This window comes from Diospyros lotus, chromosome 9 (genome assembly GCF_014633365.1).
Source record: "Diospyros lotus cultivar Yz01 chromosome 9, ASM1463336v1, whole genome shotgun sequence".
Taxonomy (NCBI): domain Eukaryota; kingdom Viridiplantae; phylum Streptophyta; class Magnoliopsida; order Ericales; family Ebenaceae; genus Diospyros; species Diospyros lotus.
The window spans coordinates 6,191,637-6,212,035 of NC_068346.1; the positions used below are offsets into that span (position 1 = coordinate 6,191,637).

General features: G+C 35.9%; 2 protein-coding genes and 1 long non-coding RNA gene across 3 annotated transcripts; 1 reads left to right on the forward strand and 2 right to left on the reverse strand.

The window, feature by feature from the left end:
• Positions 1 to 5,121: 5,121 nt before the first annotated feature.
• Positions 5,122 to 7,171, reverse strand: LOC127809860 (protein BASIC PENTACYSTEINE2-like). Its single transcript, XM_052349001.1, has 2 exons — positions 7,013 to 7,171; positions 5,122 to 6,252 (listed from the first exon to the last, which is right to left on the reverse strand). The coding sequence occupies exon 2, from the start codon at positions 6,245 to 6,247 to the stop codon at positions 5,402 to 5,404; it is 846 nt and encodes a 281-aa protein (XP_052204961.1). The 5' UTR covers positions 6,248 to 6,252; positions 7,013 to 7,171; the 3' UTR covers positions 5,122 to 5,401.
• Positions 7,172 to 11,889: 4,718 nt separating this feature from the next.
• Positions 11,890 to 14,476, reverse strand: LOC127810053 (PHD finger protein MALE STERILITY 1). Its single transcript, XM_052349273.1, has 3 exons — positions 14,176 to 14,476; positions 13,733 to 14,042; positions 11,890 to 13,285 (listed from the first exon to the last, which is right to left on the reverse strand). The coding sequence occupies exons 1-3, from the start codon at positions 14,474 to 14,476 to the stop codon at positions 11,890 to 11,892; spliced, it is 2,007 nt and encodes a 668-aa protein (XP_052205233.1).
• A 2,856-nt stretch (positions 14,477 to 17,332) lies between these two features.
• Positions 17,333 to 19,425, forward strand: LOC127810491 (uncharacterized). The gene is made up of 2 exons (XR_008025461.1): positions 17,333 to 17,435; positions 18,023 to 19,425. It is a non-coding gene; the product is annotated as an uncharacterized LOC127810491 (long non-coding RNA).
• The last annotated feature ends 974 nt before the right edge of the window (positions 19,426 to 20,399 follow it).

Below are 20,399 nucleotides of genomic sequence, written 5' to 3' on the forward strand. Positions count from 1 at the left end.
CTGCTCTGTGTCTGCGTACGTGCGCGAGCGTGTATAAATGAAAATAAGAAGAAAAGAAAAACAAAGAAAAAGAAAAGAGAAAAAGGGAAAGGTGAAGGGAATCATCCAAGAGAAGTGAAAGAAGATAAATATATTCAAAGGGAAGATGATAAAAACTTGAAAAGGATACTGAGTATGACAAAGGAAAATGCTAGGGACTTGTCCTGTGTCATATGTACTCTGAAGAGTGCATACAAAATCAAATAAGTACTTTGCAGAGACAAACATACCCCTTCACAGTAGCTTCCCCCTTTATGGCAAAAGATACCATTTTGCTCTATTTCCTTGCTTTGGCTCCCTGCATAGACCAACTTCCCATTGAAGGGACTAATTTAACCCACAGGTCACAGGACAAACAATCTCTCTCTCTCTCTCTCTCTCTCTCTCTCTCGCTGGCCACAAGTTTGAAAGCTTCAGCCTGACTCACTGGCTCGGAGAGTCCAGATACACCATATATAGACTTCTCATTCTTCAACAAGATTCATATGTATTTACTATTATTTTATGAAAAAATCTAACTATAATTGTGACAAAGCTATTCCTGCAAACCTAGGGGGAGAAATAGCCACAAAATCTTCTTCCGATTTTCTCAATTCTCTAGAGATGGACAGACTGAGAGGAGGAGAAGACAGTGGTATATACCAGGAGAATATAACTGATTTAGTTTCTTTTATTTATTTTTTTATTTTTTTATTTGCCTGAGAGGAGTACAATAACACACAAGGCAATGCACAAGGACCAAGCCCCGGGGGAGAAAATGCACTGAGGCAACCTTCAGATCAGCACTCGGAGGAGGATTAGATAAAGGCTAATACAAATGTTTAGCCAAACAACTAGAGCTAACAACTAAGCAACTAAACTAAACTTAAAACAATACAAGACATAAAAACTGCGCCAAAGCACCACGTCCACAACAACAGCCAAGACCCGGAAAAACCAAATCTACAACAGCCACAAATCAGAAATCCAACAAGGAAAAGATCGAGCATAGGAATCCCATAAAATCTTATAACTTTTATCACGGATCCCATGGACGAGGAACCCAATCAACTGGAGCAGACTAATGGAAACTAGGTTCGATTTGGTCCCATAGAAGCAAAAACCAAAATTCCTCAAACACTGAAAACATGTTGCCGTAACTGGAGTCTTCAAGCTGAAACAGGGGCAATGAACCACCCTGGAATAGAGAGAGAGAGAGAGAGACAGACGAAACACAACGAGGGAGGAAAATCGGGCACCAAGGGAGACAAGAAAGTATGGATGGAGATGGAAGAAAAGAGGGATGGCTCATCAGCAATTTGTTTCTTATCGGTTTGATTGTTGTAATGCTTGAAAGGGCTTCATTACAAATTTGTTTTGTTTTCGGTTTTTTCTTATCTAATTTTGTCACATCTTCTAGTTTGAAATCTCAAGAATCTTTTGTTACTAAACTGTCTTGATGCAATGATTTTACTTGCCAAAAAAATTATAAAAAAAAAAGCTTATTTACTAAAGATAAACAGAAAATGTGAGATTGGTCACATTAGAATTGAAGATGAAGAATCCAATCCAGAATCACCTTAGGAAAGTCAAATTACTCCATAATCCAATTAATGTATCTCCATTAAATTCTCTCATATACCTTACTCATTTTAATTTGATTGCTATTACCTCCTCCTTTAGACAGCATATTTGTTTTATAAAATCAATCTCCTTCATAAGGAGCTCAAATTTCCTTTCTTTCTTTTCTTTCTTTTTTTTGGTTCTTTTTTCCCAAGTAAACCATTATAGCAACAAAACATTATAGAGCATGGATATTGAAATATGAGCAGGGCCGTCGCTAACTCCTTCGGAGAGGGAGTGATCAGTTTCACCCTCGCCATTTACATCTTCATAGACCATTACACGTCCTAAATGTCATAATTCTGCTGCCCTTGATGGGAGAGAATCCAACTCCACCTTAATACATCCTACACCGATTGCGCCAAAGATACTAGATGGTGAGCCACTGAATCAATTTGCTCCTCTGTTGACATGGGTGACTTTCCATTGTTTGTGCATGCTAAGGATCTCTATGATATATTGCAGATTAGCACTTGGTACATCCCACTAAGGTATAGCATCCTTGTCATTTGGAACTTTAACAACTCTATGGGAATCTGATTCCAGATTAATATGCTGCATATCTATTGTTGGTTTCTGCTTCTTTTAAGACTTCTGCGGGGATTAAAGTCTCATACAGATGAGGGGATTGAGCTTGGTTATGTAAAGATAGAATCCAAATAAGAGATCCTATAATTGGCAATAGATAGACAAATGAAGGGATGATTCTTCTTGCTTTTGGCATAGATAACTTGTTGAATCCACACTATCTTAGAGATTTCCCGGGAGGTAGGAATAACACCTGTTGCTACTTTCCCGCCACAGCATTGTTTTCAATTTGATGTGCAAATCAACGACACTCCATAATCTCTTCCAACTTCTATTCTTAAAGATCATTTATTATAAAGGAATGGGAAGAAGAGCAATTCTTTTTCAAGGGAATCCCCAACCAAAAGCAATGCTATTTCATTCTATAAAATTGATCCTGCAGAACTCTTTGAACCTGCCCCAGAACTCTCTAGACATACAATATCAGTACTTTATCCTGCAGTAGATGATCAATCAGTGACATGGCCAATGTGATCAAATCTCAACCAAATCATAATTTCCCTTGGTTAAAACTATTCCTATTGACAATAATCTATTTCAAAATTCTCTAGGCTGACATTATATAAGAAAACTGCAGCTGCTTAACAAAAATTCCATAAAATTCATTGCCAAGAACCATACTTCAGCTTCTTGCAACTTGAATTGCCGCAAAAACCCACCAGCTACCAAAACTCTCAGAAATTGTACATACCTGATTTGACTGGTTAACGTCAGCACCTCTTGCACAAGTATTTTAACCATCACGACTCCAAAAATCAACCCTGAAGCCAGACCAATTGAAAAAGGAAAGTAGTATATTTGGAGACATGAACACAAGATACAGCGATTCTGAAAATATGAAGGCATGAATGTGGTTGAATACAAGGAAATTGTATTTATATCTAATTTTCATTAGTTGTGTCTTTTAAGGGATAATTATAATAAACAAAACTAAACTAATTCATCCTGGAAAAAAAAAAAGAAAATCATATATCAAAAAGATCATAATCATCTTATCAAAACAAAAAATATCATAATCTAATCCACATTTAGGAAAACTATTCAGCACTTGATAGTCATAAATTAGACCCATACGAAAGGCATTCCTAGTGTCTAATATGTGTTTGACATGTGCCACAAGTCACCAGACTCACCACTAATTAACACACCACGTAGCATGTCTGGCATTCCTTGGATATATGTCGAGTACAGACATGGCGTCCATATTGACTTTTGCACTTCATAGACGCCTATTTTCATTGGAGACTCATTTAGGTCAAACTTATACAATTGCATTACAGCATGAGAACTTGTCACCAATTAAATCAAGGCTCCACAGAACTTGGAAGCCTCAAACAAATTCATGCTCCAACATTTCAAAATTAGGAAAAACTACAATGTTGGACTAAATTTACTGAGCATAAGGGACTTGAACCACTACTAATTGCCAATCACAAATGGTAAACCTTTTCAGCAACTTGGAACTTATCCTAAAACCACAATATATCACCTATCAAGATGCATACAGTTCAGGCCATTTCGACTTTCAGGAATAGGTTCAAAAGGAAAAGGGAACTCGTCATCATTTCTGACCTCACTAGAAAAAATATGAAGTCATTTGACAGGGCTTTTTGTTTTTGTTGTTAAATTTTTGTGTTCATTTTTATTTTATTTACGAAAAAATTAAAAGTATGGATTCTATTTTGATGGGTAATATAATGTGGTTTTGGGCTAGGTTCTGAGTTGCCTAAAAAAAACAGGTGTATTTTTTCTGGAAAAAGATATTATATATTATGGTTACCCAGAAAAAATTAACATGTCACCTATATCAACTAGGAAACATTTTGTTTCTTTGTTTTATGAAACTTTAATTGACAAAAACACAAAGATCCACAAAGAAGAGAAAACAAATATCTACAATTATGCATAATACGTTTTCCAGTCTACAAATGTCGAAGACTCATCAAAATGACAACACCAACTTATGCCGTATTAATCATCCATCTTTGTTGAAGCATCCCTTTGTCCTTCACTTTATAAGAAAGTACATATCTACCTTGCTTTTCTCCCCACCCCAAAGGAAGAGACTTGAAAACAGCATAACAAGCACAACAAGAAACTAAAACAATTGCAACATGTTTCCATGGATGGTCAAATGATGGGTGACCTTTCCTTCTAAATTTGTATGCTAGAGAAAACTTAATCGTGATAGTAAAATTCTTTTAAAGCTAAAAGAACATAATAGAGTTATAAGACTAGTTTTGTTGTATATTACAAAATGTTGGGCAATAAATCACCAACATGTGCAAAAAATGAGTGTAACGAAGATGAAAGGTGTTCCAATGGGCGTGTGAGCATAGAAGAAAAGATAAAATTAGAAATGAGGTGATTTATAATAAAGTCAGAATAGCCCCCATTAAAAATACTACATGATATGCGATTAAGAATTTAAGATGATTTGGTCAAGTGGGAAGAAGACCAAAAAAGACACGCAAGGAGAATAGATGGAGAAGAAAGAATATAAAGCAAAAGAGATAACAGGAAAATCAAGAAAATTTTGGTGGGAGACATATAGGAATGATAGGAGTTATAAGAACATTATGGAAGATAATGCCACAAATATAAATTACTAATGATCTAGAATTACATATGCCCCCCAAAGAGTATCTAGCCTAGATGTCTTATAACAAAATTGGGAAAGAAAGAAACATGTCTATTCATTTGCAACATACAACAGCTTCAAATATAATCCAACTGCCAATTTTGGCAAAAGAATTTAAAGATTTCTGGTCATTTTAAAATTTATACAAACAATAAACAAAGAAAAAAAAAAAAAACAACCATCAAAAGTATGCTGGCAAGAAGACAGATAAAAAAGGCAGCACTGAGTTGCAGTTTTTGACAATATTAGAGTCAAAGACAAATGATTTGTCTTAAACAGCTCAACAAATAAATATTCATCCAGGATCCTACATTTTAAGGCCAGAAATTGGTAGCCATCAAAGCAGAAACGGGAAAATTAAAGAACAACTTTGGCAGAACCAAGATATCTAATCATAGAAAACATGTATCAAGACTATGCAAAGTTCATGACTACTAAGTATCAGATAAACCTCTGCAAAAGGCCAAATGATATATACAGGTAAAACAGACCAGATGCGGCGGGTCCAGCGATGATACCACCATTGCAAATCTACCTGATTGTCACAAACTTGTTGGTACCATGTTTTGCCCAGTGAGTCCTCAAATCAATTGCATTAGCAAAATTGTAACCTTCAGCTGCAAGCTTCTCCAAAACCTTCTTGAATGCGCCTTGGCTCATCTTCCTTCCAGCTATCCTTGCTCCACGTCTTTTTTGGCTCATTGGCAAGGGGTACAGAGATATAGTTGTAGTACAACAAGCTGATTGCCAACCACCACATCCCCATCGATAACACTGCTGGGGAGTTCCAGTACACGAGCAAACTGGTATGGGAATACTTGAAATATCCATGTCAATTCCATTTATAATGACATCCATATTCTTCTTAGCTGGTCTTACTCGTTGAACAGAAGAATTTCCATTTTCCTTTGGCGCAGAGGGGCCTTTCTTAGGCTTCTTAGATTTCGGTGTTTTTGGGGTGCTTCCAGCTGTTCTTTTCTTCAAAGAGCCACTTTCGTTCCTAGCACCTGTATCTTCCATAGCCACCCTGGTATCCTTTGATGTATCAGGTGCCTGTAAAATCTGCATAGAATGACTTGCAGAAGGCCCAGGAAGAATTGCAAAATTGGGATTTCCTGGTAACATATTCAGAAATTTATCTCTCTGGTTTACCCAACTGTCCCTCAGATAGTCCATGTTTACAGGGGCCTCTGAGACTACACAATCCCGCGGATGAAAAGTCCCATTGGGGCTTACCATCAGAGAATGTTCACGCCCAGACAAGAATGATTTTGTGTCACGCTCTGCTACAGATGACATGAGCTGCAGACCTAGATGCCCTTTTAGGGAGGGTTCAAAATAACCCCAATTCCGCATATTCAATCCATCGTCATCCATCAGAACTACACATTGAACCATCAAAAAAACAAAACCACTTATATTAAATCCGAACTATGCTTTCATTTTCCCACTAAAGTGCTATAAAATCCAGAAATGCCACGGACCATAACCAAGAAAAACATCATATACAACCATATCAAAACAGAGATGCATGGCACAGGCTTCAAAGCGCAAAATCAAGAGTAAACAATGAGAATGTCCAAATAACTAAAAGCTGGGAGAAAAACAGATTAGACCCAGATTTAACAGCATCCACAAAATCCTCCGATTTCAAGAGAACTATAGCAGCATTGTGGATAGAAACAACAACTAACAAACAGATCTTGACCAGAAACAGGCACAATCTTCAGGAGGCAGATCCAAACACAACGGTGGCGAGATCTAAAAAACCGCTTGACCGACACCACAATCACAGGCATCAAAACACGTCAATCATAAGCATTAAAAGGACCGCTCCACATTTGCCAGTACATAGAAACGTAAATTCCAAGAACAAGTCAAAAGCTAGGGTTCCATGTCTAGATCTAATTGCGAAAACAGAACCAAAAAACCTGCCCAAAATACAAATTGAACCGCCGCTGAAATAGATATATTTACACATATAACATATGTGTGAATCAAAATGTACAAGCCAGCGTATGGTGAGAAAAATTTCAGGTTTGACAGATAGACCGAGGAAAAAACAGATTTTTAGAGAGAGAGAGAGAGAGAGAACAGAGACGGGGGCTCCAGAGAGAGAAAGGAGAAAGAGGGATAACTTACTTGTTGGTAAACAGCTCTTTTAGGGTTTTTCCTTCCGGAGAGAGAGAGAGAGAGAGAGAGAGGAGGGGAGGGGGATGCAGGAGAGAGGAGAGAGAAACCAAAGAGAGATAAGAGAGAGAAAGAGAAAGAGAAAGAGAAAGAGACAGCCTAAAACTATTTTGCCATCAACGTTTCTAAATAAATAATATATAAATAATATATATATATATATATATATAGAAACAAGATCTAAAGCGATTTCTACCGCGACATTGGACTATCGTGCGCAGGTGGTGACCCCAACTCCTCTCTCTCTCTCTCTCTCTCCCCCTCTCTCCTTCCCCTCCCCTCCCCACCCCACCACTACTAAATAAATTTGGGCAATCCTTTTCTTTATTCCCATTCTTTTTCTATTTTATTATTCGGATGATATTAAAGATTAAGATAAAATAATTATTTTGTTTTTATAATTTTTTTTATTTCTATCCCTTATTTTATTATTATTTCTTAAAAATCAAAAAATTTAAAAATATACCCATTGCATCATTACCAGATGAAACCTCAATAGTTGTTGGGCTTTTAATAACCAAAAAAAAAGAGATAACAAAGGGGAATAGGGGAAAAGAGAGCACTCTATTCAACTCAGATATTACTTAGGTGGATTAGATTAAATTGTTATAGATATATAAAAAAAAGAATAAAAAAAAAGAGAGAGACATCGATATCGATATTAGAAAAAGGGACTCACTAACCCTAATGCTAGAAAAAGGTGATCGACACCTCTAGATAGACATGGCCACGGTTCATGAACCGCCGGTTCCGGTTCATGAACCGCCGGTTCCGGTTCAAGAAATCTTTGAACCTGAACCGAACCGCCCAAGGGCGGTTTGGGACGGTTCGGTTCCGGTTCCGGTTCGTGCCGGTTCGGTCAACGGTTTGGACCGGTTCGGTCAACGGTTTGAGCCGGTTCGGTCAACGGTTCCGGTTCCGGTTCAAACCGAATTTTTTTAATTTTTTTTAAATATTGTTGTATTCAATTTTGGTCCTTGTTCCGTTGTTCGGTTCGGTTTGGTTTCGATTTTTAATTGTTAAATGTAATTGTAAATATAAATATTCTCAACCATATTTTTAATAAAAAAACACTACTAAAAATTGAAGAAATATAAGTAATAATTTCATTAAAAATAATTAAAACAGCTAAACAAGTATGTAATATAAGTAATTAATTTTTACAAATGTGAAAAATAAAAAATAAAAAATAGAATTAGACTTAATTTCATTAAAAAATAATTACAACAAAAATGTAATACAAGTAATTAATTTTTACAAATGTGAAAAAAAATAAAATATGGACTTGGATCCTACGCATCTTCATTGGAGTCGGAAGTCGCCGTTGTTGAACCATCATTAACCCATTCGTCAGATGATGATGAATGGATAAGTTCTTCTTGACGTCGCATGTTAGCTCTTTCCCAATCATCGAGGCAAACTTGAGCTTCCAATGATTCTGGAGCCAATCTTGATCTTCTTTCGTCCAAAATGTTGCCTCCACTACTGAATGTTTGTTCAACGGCTACAGTTGAAGCTGGAACTGCAAGAAGTTGACTTGCAATAATTGCAAGAGTTGGAAATGTCTCCTTGTGCCTTTTCCACCACTCCAAAATTTCAAAATTTAAACCTGTATCATCACCAAACTCAAAAACTGTGGTTAGATAAGTTTCGAGCTCCGAATGTGAGCTCGATCTAGGTTTTTTCCTCCTTTGATCTAAAAATTTATGACCCCATTTCATTGGTTGGGAGGAAGAGGAATGCGGAGCCATGGATGGAAATGATTCTTCACTACTAGGAGCAATAACATATGCTTCATATAATTGATTGCATAAAGTTCTAACCTTAGAAATTATAATATTCACATCAATTTCTTCATTATTTTCTAATCCTAACAACGAATAATAGTTAGACAAACACTCAATTAAACCATCAAATTTACACCTAGGATCAAATACCATAGTAACAAGAAAAATTTCAGGAATAAATTGATAATAACGTAACCATTTTTCTCTCATTTCTAAAACAGCATGACAAATTTCTTCAACATTAATTCCTTCCATTAATACACCGGCCACATTCATTGCTTCTATTAAAAATTGATGTGAAGTTGGTTTATAAACACTACTAAGTGTATGAGTAGCATCATTAAAAATTCGTAAAACATTCCACATAGTTGGAAAAATAGGATATTGTGGAATATAATTTGCTGCAAAAGAACACAATAAATCTTTATATTCAAAAGATTGATTAAGTAATTTAAAAGTTGAGTTCCAACGAGTAGAGACATCTTTTGAAAAACGTTTTGGGGTTTGACCATTGGAGGTGCAAAAATGTGCCCATGCTTTTGCAGTTCGAGGGTGTACCCAAATATAAGAGATAACATTTCTAATTGGATCTAAATAAGAATTAAGTGACTTAATACCATCTTGAACACATAAATTTAAAACATGACATGCACATCTAACATGAAAAAATCTTCCACCAAAATTTGGTTGGCAAATTCTTTTCAATTCATTAATAGAAGCAGTATTAGCCGATGCATTATCAAAAGAAATTGAAAAAATTCTATTAACTAATCTATATTCTTGTAAAATTTGTTGAATTAATCTACAAATATTTTCAGCATTATGACTTTCATCAAAACATCGATACGCAAGAATTCTTTTTTGTAAAACATAATTTTCATCAACCCAATGACAAGTAATACCCATATATGAATGAGTTTGCCAATGATCACTCCAAATATCACTACAAATAGAAACATTAATATTATTGTTTTGAAAATATGTTATCAATTCAATTTTTGAGTTTTTAAACAATTTTAACAAATTCCTTTTCAAAGTATTTCTAGGAATTGATTTAAAACTAGGATTAACAAAGTTTTGACAAAATCGAGTAAAACCTAATTTTTCACCAAAACTAAAAGATAAATGATCAATTGCTACCATTTCAGCTAAACCAGACCTACAATTAGCTTCATTATAATGAAATAATTGAGGAGAGTTTGAAGAGGTAGCAAACCCGGATATTTGTGTTTGATCGCGGCTCAATCCAACCTTGAGCGGGTGCTTTGTTTGCAAATGTCGGGCGAAAGTACCATATCCACCTCCTTGCTTGAATTTGTATACTTGATTACAATAATTACAAGATACATCAAATTTACCATCTCCTTTTGGTGTTTTCTTGAAATGAATATTAAAAATATCAGAAGTAGAAATTTTTCCACCTCCCTTTTGTTGAGTTTCACTCTCTTGTGTTTGAAAATTTTGAGCTTCAAACTCAACATTTTCAACATTTCTACCTTCACTTGCCATTTTTTTGAAAAAAGTATGATAATAAAAAAATATAATAATGATAAAATAATATAGTAACAAGTAATAAATAATTAACAATATAATTGAATAAATTGATAAATAACAAAATGAGAAGATTGAAGAAATTGAAATTAAAATATTAAATGAGAGACAAAATTGAGAGAATAATAGCTTGAGACTTGAGAGAGAGAGAGAGAGAGAGTGTGAAAAATGAGTGGGGGAGGGAGGGGTATATATAGATAGGAATTATAAAATTTAAAAAAAAAAAAAAAAGTTGGGGGGGGTCCAACGGTCCAATCCAAATTGGACCGTTGGGGGGGGGGGGGTGTCCAACGGTCCAATTTGGACCGTTGGGGGGGGGGAGGGGGGGGTGCACCGTGCGCGGCCGCACGCGCACGGGGGGGGGGAGGGGGGCCGGTTCCGCGGAACCGGCGGTTCCGGTTCTCCGGAACCTTGAACCGGAACCGGACCGAATTTCGCCGGTTCGGTCCGGTTCCGGTTCCGGTTCCGGTTCGGCCGGTTCCGGGTCCGGTTCCGGCCGGTCAGGTTCCGGTTCGAACCGCCGGTCCGGTTCAATTTTGGCCATGTCTATCTCTAGAAAATGGGAGAAAAAACGAAAGGAGAGTGAATGTGAAGTATTTTTGGTATTTTAGTAATAGGTGTATCAAGTGTTATGAGCATGTAAATAAACAAAAAATGCACTTGATAGTTAATGTCTAATTTTTTTAATTTTTTAAGTAAAATTTAAATTAATATGAATTTGAATGTAATCATAAAATTTATTTTAACTTCATTTTATTTTTAATATATTAGAGATCATGAATTAAAAATGTATTCACATAATTTTTTAATTAAAATAGTGAGATGGGCCGTGCTATGCACGTGACAAAAAAATTAAATAAAATTTTAATATTAGTCATATTTGATGGTTTAATTATTTTTTAATTTTATTATACAAATTTATGAACAAAATAATTTTTTATGCAGTGGTACAGTTGTAGCTCATTAGTTCAAATCTTGTTATTGTAGTTAATTTTTATTTTTCAAGTAATATACATAAAAATATTTTGTGGACAAAGTTTCTTAATATTAAAAGATGATATTTTTGTTTATATAATAATATAGAAATACAAGAAATATTGTTAAAAATTATTTAATACTTACTTATATAATAAAGTAGATATAAAATAATTTCTAGAGTCTTTCCTTTGTAGGAAAGCGGTGACACACACATTACATTACGAGAGGAGATTAATGACGTAAAATTCTTCTTCTTTTCAATTGATAAGTCACACCGTAAAGTATCAAATAATTGATAATAAACGTTTAATTTTTTATTTTTCAACACACAAAGAAGTCAATAACATCCATTTCTCAGTGATAAACTTGATGCATTATAGCAAACATTCTCTTGACAATTGAATTGGGTTTCTTTGCACTAAATTGATCACACTCACATATATATGTGTATATATATACTTAGTCAATAATAATGGTATAAAGTAAAAGAAGATGAGTGCAATATTAATAAAGCTATGGCAGACAAGGGAAGAGCAAAATGTCTTGCTCACATTGACTGCAAAGAAATATGGTTGGAATTTCTTGATTATTTGGGATCCTAACACAGCGTGTGTGCTGCCAAACTTCACAAATATCACAACAAACCATTCTTTCTCCATCATCTTCTTTGGCTCCACAGCTGCAATCCACAACACATTTTGCTTGATCCCCACCACCTTCAAATATGTCCCCATTCCCCAGCAATCCACCCTCTCCAGTGCTACATCTCCCCTCAAACACAAGTTTCCCACCCGCCTTCACCACCTGGGAAACAAGATCCGACCCCTTCACATTCAGATTCACCACGGATTGTATTACAAAGCTCCTCAATCCCCAGTAGAGCCCTCTAAAGGTGTTTTCAACTTGTTGCTTTAGTTCATCAAATGTGGCGTTGCTATCCAACGTGAGACTCTCGTATGGTGCCATCGCCTTCTCTAAGGCTTGGTTGACGTGGTGATTGTTTTTCAAGAGAATTGCACAAGAGATCTTTGATTCTGACGGAATGCCCAATTGGGATTTTGAAGGGAGCTCCCCATTATCATATTCTTTGATAAGGTACTTGGTGTCTAAAATTATCCTTGATGCCATGGGAATAGTTGCCAATATGCCCCCCGTTATTGTGGGCTTTTGCTCTTTAAGTATGTTCCAATACAAGTAGAGCAAGTCCTTCATAAGTTGGGATCTTGTGATCATGTACCGAGCTTTCATTTTTGAATCCTTTGTAGCTAAACCTTCATGATTGAGAAATGTCCCAGAGATGTCCTCTAAGCGATACTCTAATACCTTGGTAACAGGATTCAAGCTTCGACGAATCAAGTAATTCCCTACTATATGGTTCCCAAGCGACTTTAACACGAAATCTAATAAGCCTGTGTCGCCAACGTAAGCACGTGCAACATCCCTAACTTCTTGCCTCGAAATCCACTTGAATTCAGCTCTTTTTAGTGCTTCAACAATCACTCTAGTCGCCATCTCAACCCGCTTGGGAGACCATCGACAAGTGGTTTCCACCAAGATGCCCGGGTTGTAGGAGTCGATGCAGCTCTCTTCTGGCAACCGAGACTTGAGCTCGAGCATGAAATGGAAAAGATTGCCCAGCGTGGCCAAAGAATGACCAGATAGAGTTTGGTACCTAGAGAAGATGATTGAAAGCTCTTGGTTGAAGCTGCCAAGATGGTGGAGAAGCAAGCACAAAGGCATAGTTTGGATGGCTTCTATGGCTTTATGGTACATTGGTTGAGTAACTCCATAGCTTCCACGCCCAAATCTATAGCCCCATCTACTGAACCATGGCTCTCCATATGCTACTCCATGGACTAGCCTCAATTCCATGCTCTTCTTCTGTGAGTTGTCCCTTAAACTCACTTTCCTACCAAACAAAACACAAAAATAACCTCATGTGTTACCAAATTTTCTAGATGAATTTTTACATAGAAAATTAAGGCTTATTCGACTTTGATGTTGTTTTTAATTTTTGCACTCATTTTCAAAATTAAAAGAGAGAGAGAGAGAGAGAGAGAATGACATTCAATTAGGGTTTTTTTTTTTAATGAGAAAATGAACTCCTTTCCAAAAGGCCAATATTCAATATAAAAATTAACTTATTACATACAAAATAAAACTATTCTATCACTATATATATGAAGAATAAATTAACACTTTCTACTTTTGAAGATGGTAGCAAAATTCATTTCTCATTTTTTTCAACTAAGATGAAAACTGAACACAAAAGTTTAATAAAAACTGAAAATTAACGAATGAAAATTAATAACAAAATCAAATGGACACTAAAGAACTGATAAAAAAATGGGCTGACCTCGCTCGTAGCCCAGTGCAAAGCCTGTCCCAAAAGTCCATGATCTGATGGCCCGGTAAGTCATTGCCCATTTCAAGTCCATTGACACACAATAAGTGTCCAAATCCGTTGGAGTGGAAGACACCATGCAATATATGGCCCTGTAATTCCATCAAGGTGGGTCTGGGCTTGGGCTTGGTCTTGTGCTTGGGCTTTGTCGAGCAATCTGCCCTTTCACAGTCACCTTCATAGTTCAAACAAGCCACAGCTGTGTCCGTGGATGGCACCAAAAAGTGGTACTTCTTGTTGCAGATCATATGGTGCCCCCAGCCTGAGCTAAAAATTGAGTCCCAAAAGAAAAAAAAAAAAAAAAAAGGTGTAGATTGTTATAAAAATATTTTTTTTGTATAAAAGTTCTATTCTACATCTCCAATTAAAAAAATTTAAAGCAGTTAAGTGTTTACCGACGTATTGGCAGAGTTTACAATGACTATGAAGTGACGTCTCCTCCAATTCCTCGACAACGATAAAGAGTAGGAGGTGGAGTGGAGGGTGGCGATGGACCTCGAGTTGAAAGGACCAAGTAGGCATCCCACAACACAAATTGCCCTCCAAACGGCCAAACTCCAAGAGGACCTTGACATTTTGCCAGAACGAGCCATCCCAATCAACAGGGTGGCCTTGTTTACCAAAGTTCTTGAACTTGAACACCCTCTCACCCCTTTTTCTCTTCTTGCAATTGACAAGATCTAAATGCGACGACATTTCAAGATTTGTCACCCTAACAAGAAAAGAAGAAAGAAAGAAGGATGAAGGTGAAAAGAGAGCACATGAACTACAACACCCTTAACATGTATGTATATATATGTGTGTGTGTTGGCTTGATCACACACATGGCGCGCCTTGGAAATAATTAAAATCTGGAGAGAAATAAACGAGGCCATGGGTTTATCAAAGTGGCTCGCTATCTGCATGAGGAGTTGAAAATAAAAGGCTCTCCAAATGTGTCGCAGCGCAGAAGGGATAGAGTGCATGGGGAGGCCTTTTAAGAGTAAACAAATTAATAATAATAGTAACAATAATAATGCAGCCATGCCCCATGCTTTCTTTCTATCACCCAATTCTGCTGCCCTTTTAAATCCTTAATTTTGTGTTCCAATAAGTTCTGTGCTCAGATGCATGGCCTATCTTCAAGTTCGATCTGTTACAACTAAATAATTCATTCATTAATTAATATATTTATATATATATAGGTTAATTTCTTGGCCACCTACACTCCACAAAGTCCTTTAAAAATACTTGAATTAATTAATTATTTTTAGAGACCAACAAATCATGTTTTAGCATATATATGTAATCATTCAAATTAAGACATTCATAACCATATATTAATCGCATTCTGTTGTATAACATATAAGTCTTTATTAATTTTCCTTACTTTTTAGGATTTGAAGCAGGTCATTAGCATTTGTAAATACTATTATAATTAAATATAATTCTATTTATATATAGTGTTTTGATACTGTTTGATACTTACAAAATTATGAGTATTTTTTAAATAATTAACAATACTTCTTCGTGAAATTATCAATTACTTTTTAAAAATTGAAAAGTGTTTCTAATTTTTAAAAATTATAAACAATAGAAATTCTAGTAAAAATTGTTTTTTTTAAATTATATATAATTAATTAATATATGTGAGTCAGGCAAAGGTCAAGAGCCTTTGTACCTATCCTTACACTTTCTTAGTTTTTGGTTTATTATACTAACCAATGAACAAAATTTTACATTCATAAGCAAATCAAATTAATTCGATTAGTCAAATAAAAATTGTCATCCTCATGTAAATCATAAATTTTATTTTAGAATTATTCGCAAGATTTCATGGTAAGAAATCATTTGAATCCAAGCGCGTTAAGTCAGAGATGAGTAAATTAGGTTTCTATAAAGTAATATAATTATAATAAAAATTAAATTTTATGTCAAAACTTAGGTAGATCCCTATAATTATCTCTTTCTATTTGGCAATTTTGATAGCAAAATTATATATTTGGGGCTTCTTTTTCCTATTTTTTAAAATAAAATTGGTTTGTTGCTTTTCTTTCTTTATTTTCTCTTGAAAAATAAAAATAAAAAAGTAAAAAAAAAATTGTGACACCATATTTTAACGACAACATTTAAAGAGGATAGACGACAATACATAATTTAAACAAAAAAAAAATGATGTTACTATTAAAAATTAAAAGTTTGATCTAAACTTAAAAATAGGAATAAAGTTTTATGTGTTTTTTTTTTTAAGATATGAAGTAAATCATTAACATAATTAAATAGGAGATTTTTTTTCTTAGGCCCTGCATCTACCTACACTTAGAACCTAACAACTTTGCATTTCTAGCAACACAACTCCCCATGATCCATAATTATTCAAAGAATTAATCTATTTTGTTCAACATAACTAAGAGGCTTATCGAATGGTGTTAAAAAGACCAAAATACCCTTGCTCTAATTGTCAGCAAGGCGACAAGGCGAAGGCAACAGTGGTTGATGGTTGCATTGGCAGCTATGGAAAGAAAAGAGAGCACCAAACAAGACAATGACAGCTTTTAAAAATTTTCAATTGGGATGAGAATATTTTGATCTTTTTAACACCTTTTAGTAATTTCCTCGATTGATCTATCAAGCAAAATAGCACTACTCTTATTCAAACACGAGGGAGGAAAAACTCTTGATGGTGTTCCTTGATACTTGAGAACATGACTTGTCAAATGAAAAAAAAAAAAAAAACATGAAATCTGTCATTAATTCTGTCAATCTTATTATCATTTGCTATGCAATCCTTCTTCTAAGGCTCCAAAAATTAGTAATTTAAGCATCAAAGAGTCTAAGATAGACATTTAACTTAGATGACATAATCAAGGTTAAAAATTGCTACCTTCTATGTAGTTTAACCGAGCCGTTTTTTAAGAGCGTATAATCTTACATTATTGGAGAATTTGCTCTTTAATGAGTAAAATGTTATCAATTTGTGATGTAAAAACAAGTTTTTTAAAAGAAAAAACATATGTTTGTATGAAAAAAAAAATATCCCTCAATTCTCACATAAAAAATTAATATTCGATAATAACGACCTACTTAAGATATATTATTATATAAGCAAACACTATATTTTAATATTATGTAACCTTGCTAATAACATGTTGTAATATCCCAAAAATAATATAAGTGTAAATTAAATTTATCTAAATTAAATTTATTTAATTAATTAAATTGAATGTGGGGGGTGTTTGTGAGAACTTATGAAAGTATGAAGGTTTAAATGTAATTTCTGGAACTGTTGTGGGATTACCTTAAAGTTAATTTAGTGTATATATATGTTGAAGAATGCAGCTAGATCGCGCGGTCGCGCGCGCACACGAGGGAGCAGCAGGTCGCGGGTTCGAGCGAGGGGAGGAAAATGGGCTGATTTAAATCAGCCAATAAGGGACCGAAACGACGTCGTTTCGTCCCTGAGGCGGTGGCTTCCCAGCGCAGCCCACAGGCTGCCACGTGGCTGCCTTCTGGCCACTTGTTTTGGGCCATTTTTAAGCCCGTTTCGGGCGTCTCCGAGCCAGCAGAATCGAAGGAAAAATGGGAGAAGAAGGAACAGACGCACAGTGAAGAAAAGAGGGAAATTTTGGCGAAAATTTCAAGATTTAATGTGGTTGATCGCGATTTAATTAGCCAGGTACGTAAATAAATATGTATTAAACATTCTTTACGGTTAAAATTTTATTTTGGGCCTAATTTTATTAATTTTGGAAGTTTAATCTATTTACAACGTGTTTTAATTTGGTGATGTTTAAGTGTGAAAACGCTGTAAACGGCTAGATACAGGCAAGCTCTCATCTACCTTTGTGATTTCTTTCTATTTTATAAATCCCTCACCTTTCCTTAACTCATTTCGATATCGCGTATTAATTATATATATATATATGTGTGTGTGTAAACACAGTGTATGGCGTGAAGGCCACTGCGTGTGCTGGGCAATGAAGTTAGATGAAATTAGAATAAAAGAAAAGGAAAGGAATTTATGCCACTGTTTGTATATTAGGATGCGTTAAGTTAATTTTATTATATATTAATTAATTAAGTATATATATATTGAGGATGTTATTGATGTAATATAATTTAAATCAAATATAAGATTTGCCGGGGTTTTATTTACCCGCCTACGTGGAATTTTGGCGGTTAAATTATTTATATTACACGGTTAGATTTAATTAAATGCGAGCCAAGGTTTTATTAATCGCTATTAAATGTTTTACTTCGCAGCGGGAGTGCAAGAAATGCAAGAAACGGCTGTGTAAAGGCAAGCTCTTAACCCTCTCTTCCTGATCTTTAAATCCCATGAAAGACCCCGTGATTTCCTGTATTTTATCACCTCCCTTACTTTAATTCGGCACCTTGCCTTATTGGTTGAACTATTATTCATTTGTTTTAATTTAAATTAAATCTAAGCCTTCTATAATTTATTCGTTGTGAACATACGGGGGTTTGTACCGCCTCCATTCCTTTCGGGAATGATGCTGAACCGGTTTGGGGACTAGGTTCCTAGACGTGAGGGTTAATTTACGATTTTATTGGGTTCATTTACAGTTTTTCTCAGATTTATTTATGGTTCGGTTAGAGCTATCGAGCAGTAGGGCAGGGGTCGGTTGTTGGTGATGTTGGGGTAGACTATTGTACGGCCCTGATGTGGACCGTCGGGTGGACACTCCTTGTCACTGACCGTTGACCGGTGCCGGGCACTGCTGACTAGCTCTGCCGGTATGTGATTTACTGCATGATTAGATACATTGTATTACTGTTCATGATTTGATATGCACATGGGTACGGGATGCATATTGGGATATCCATTTATTGAGAATGCTTGGACACGGACATTCTAGTTTGGTTAGGTTGCATCCAGCGCGAGCATATGCATGGCGTGTGGTTTACTATGTGGGCGGAGCATGGCCTGATGCCTGGATGTATGGGCGCCTTGTATCACGTTGATGCTCATTACGCCATTGCATTCTTATGTGCATTGCATGGATACTGATAGTATTTAGTTCTCGGACGGGAGTACCGTTCCGAGGGAGCCTTTGGCTCGGTTGTCGGGAGTACCGACGGATACAGGTGACGGGAGTACCGGCCTGGGACAGCGCGCGCAGGTTTGTTGCAGATATTTGTTGCCTTTCAGGGCAGCGGCAGGTTGGTATGGGACTTGGGTGCCAAGTGTCTTATGTGGGCCCCCAAGGACCGGTATGTGCTTTTATTTTATTATGCTATTGAGCTGTTGTGTTGTAGCGTCTCATGGCTTGTGTGTACCTGGGGATTTATTCTGGGGTGAGACTTCTGGTTTTGTGTAGCCTTATGCCTTTTCTTCCTTATGCTTGCTGAGTCTCTCGACTCACCTTGCTTTCCATCATTCCAGGTAGGGGCGGCATGGGCCATAGCAAGGGAGTCAGCTTTAACGGCAGAGTCGGTGTGGTGTACAGGCAGTCTCGTCAATCCCTATCCACTCTGATGTCTAGGTAGAATTTACTCTATTATTTCGTACTGTGCCAGGTCTTTTCTCGAGTCTTGTGTATGTCGGCACAGGAGTTTGTGTTTATTTATTTATCTTGTGACCGTTGTATTAGCGGGGTACCCATAGTGCATGCATGTCTTGAGCTTTGCTTCCGCTGTTCTCATTTTTGTGTATGCATGCCGGGGTGATCTGTGTCTTGTGTTTATCTCCTTTCTCCTCCCGTAGGCGCTCCCGTTCGGGTAGTCCGGATGGTTGGGGATATCCGGGCGGGGTGCTTACACATGTTTTCCTAAAATAACTTTTTATGTGTCTTGTTTAAAAAATAAATTAAAATTTAACTACTTTAACAAGATTTACATCTATATAGTAACTAATTTCTCAAACAACTTAATACTATACTAAAACTCTTTTTGTTTAAAATTTATCTAAAAATTTTTAAAAGTAAGTTATAACTATCAAATGTCACCCAATGAACTTTTATATAGAATTTTTAATTTTTTGCACATGCGTGTGTTACGAGTCACCCCTCTTAACATATATATGTGTGTGTGTTATGTGTGCACACGTGCATCCATATTAATAGCAACTATGTTGTTATTGGTGTGATCAATAAATTTTATAGTTTATAAAGCCTTAAATTGCCATTGATACGCCATAATACAAAAAGACAAAGTAAAAAGGAAGAAATGAAATTGACCCAAGGCGGGGGAACGGCTCACAACCATGTGAATGGCCCTAGGCGTGGGAAAGGCCCGGGGCTCTGGCACGGCCCAAAACGTGTGAACGACCTGAGGCTGTAAGAGACCCGCAGCGCCAAGGGCTCGTGGCCCCTCTCTCTCCATTGAGGTACGTAAGAAGATTTAGTGCACCGTCAAAGTATTTTCTCAAATACGATATTATCCCACATAATGCGCAAACATTAATAATTCTGACAGTTGAATTTTTTTTTTAAAAAAAAGAAAAAAATAATAATTATTTATAAGAAATTTTATATTCAAAAAAGATAAAATAAATATCATTTATAAAAAATAGATATTATCCACAACAATCTTAGTACTAGGTAAATTAGGATTAATCAAGACAATAATTATCTACGAGAATATTAATTGTGGGATTTTTTAGATTACTACATATTTC

Bases quoted from the DNA above. Each gene is read 5' to 3' on its own strand.
- LOC127809860 (XM_052349001.1), bottom strand. From the start codon at position 6,247: ATGGATGACGATGGATTGAATATGCGGAATTGGGGTTATTTTGAACCC.
- LOC127810053 (XM_052349273.1), bottom strand. From the start codon at position 14,476: ATGTCGTCGCATTTAGATCTTGTCAATTGCAAGAAGAGAAAAAGGGGT. The intron at 14,043-14,175 runs GTAAACACTTAA...TTTTTAGCTCAG, and splicing joins TAAACTCTGCCAATACGTCG to GCTGGGGGCACCATATGATC. The intron at 13,286-13,732 runs GTCAGCCCATTT...TTTGTTTGGTAG, and splicing joins TGCACTGGGCTACGAGCGAG to GAAAGTGAGTTTAAGGGACA.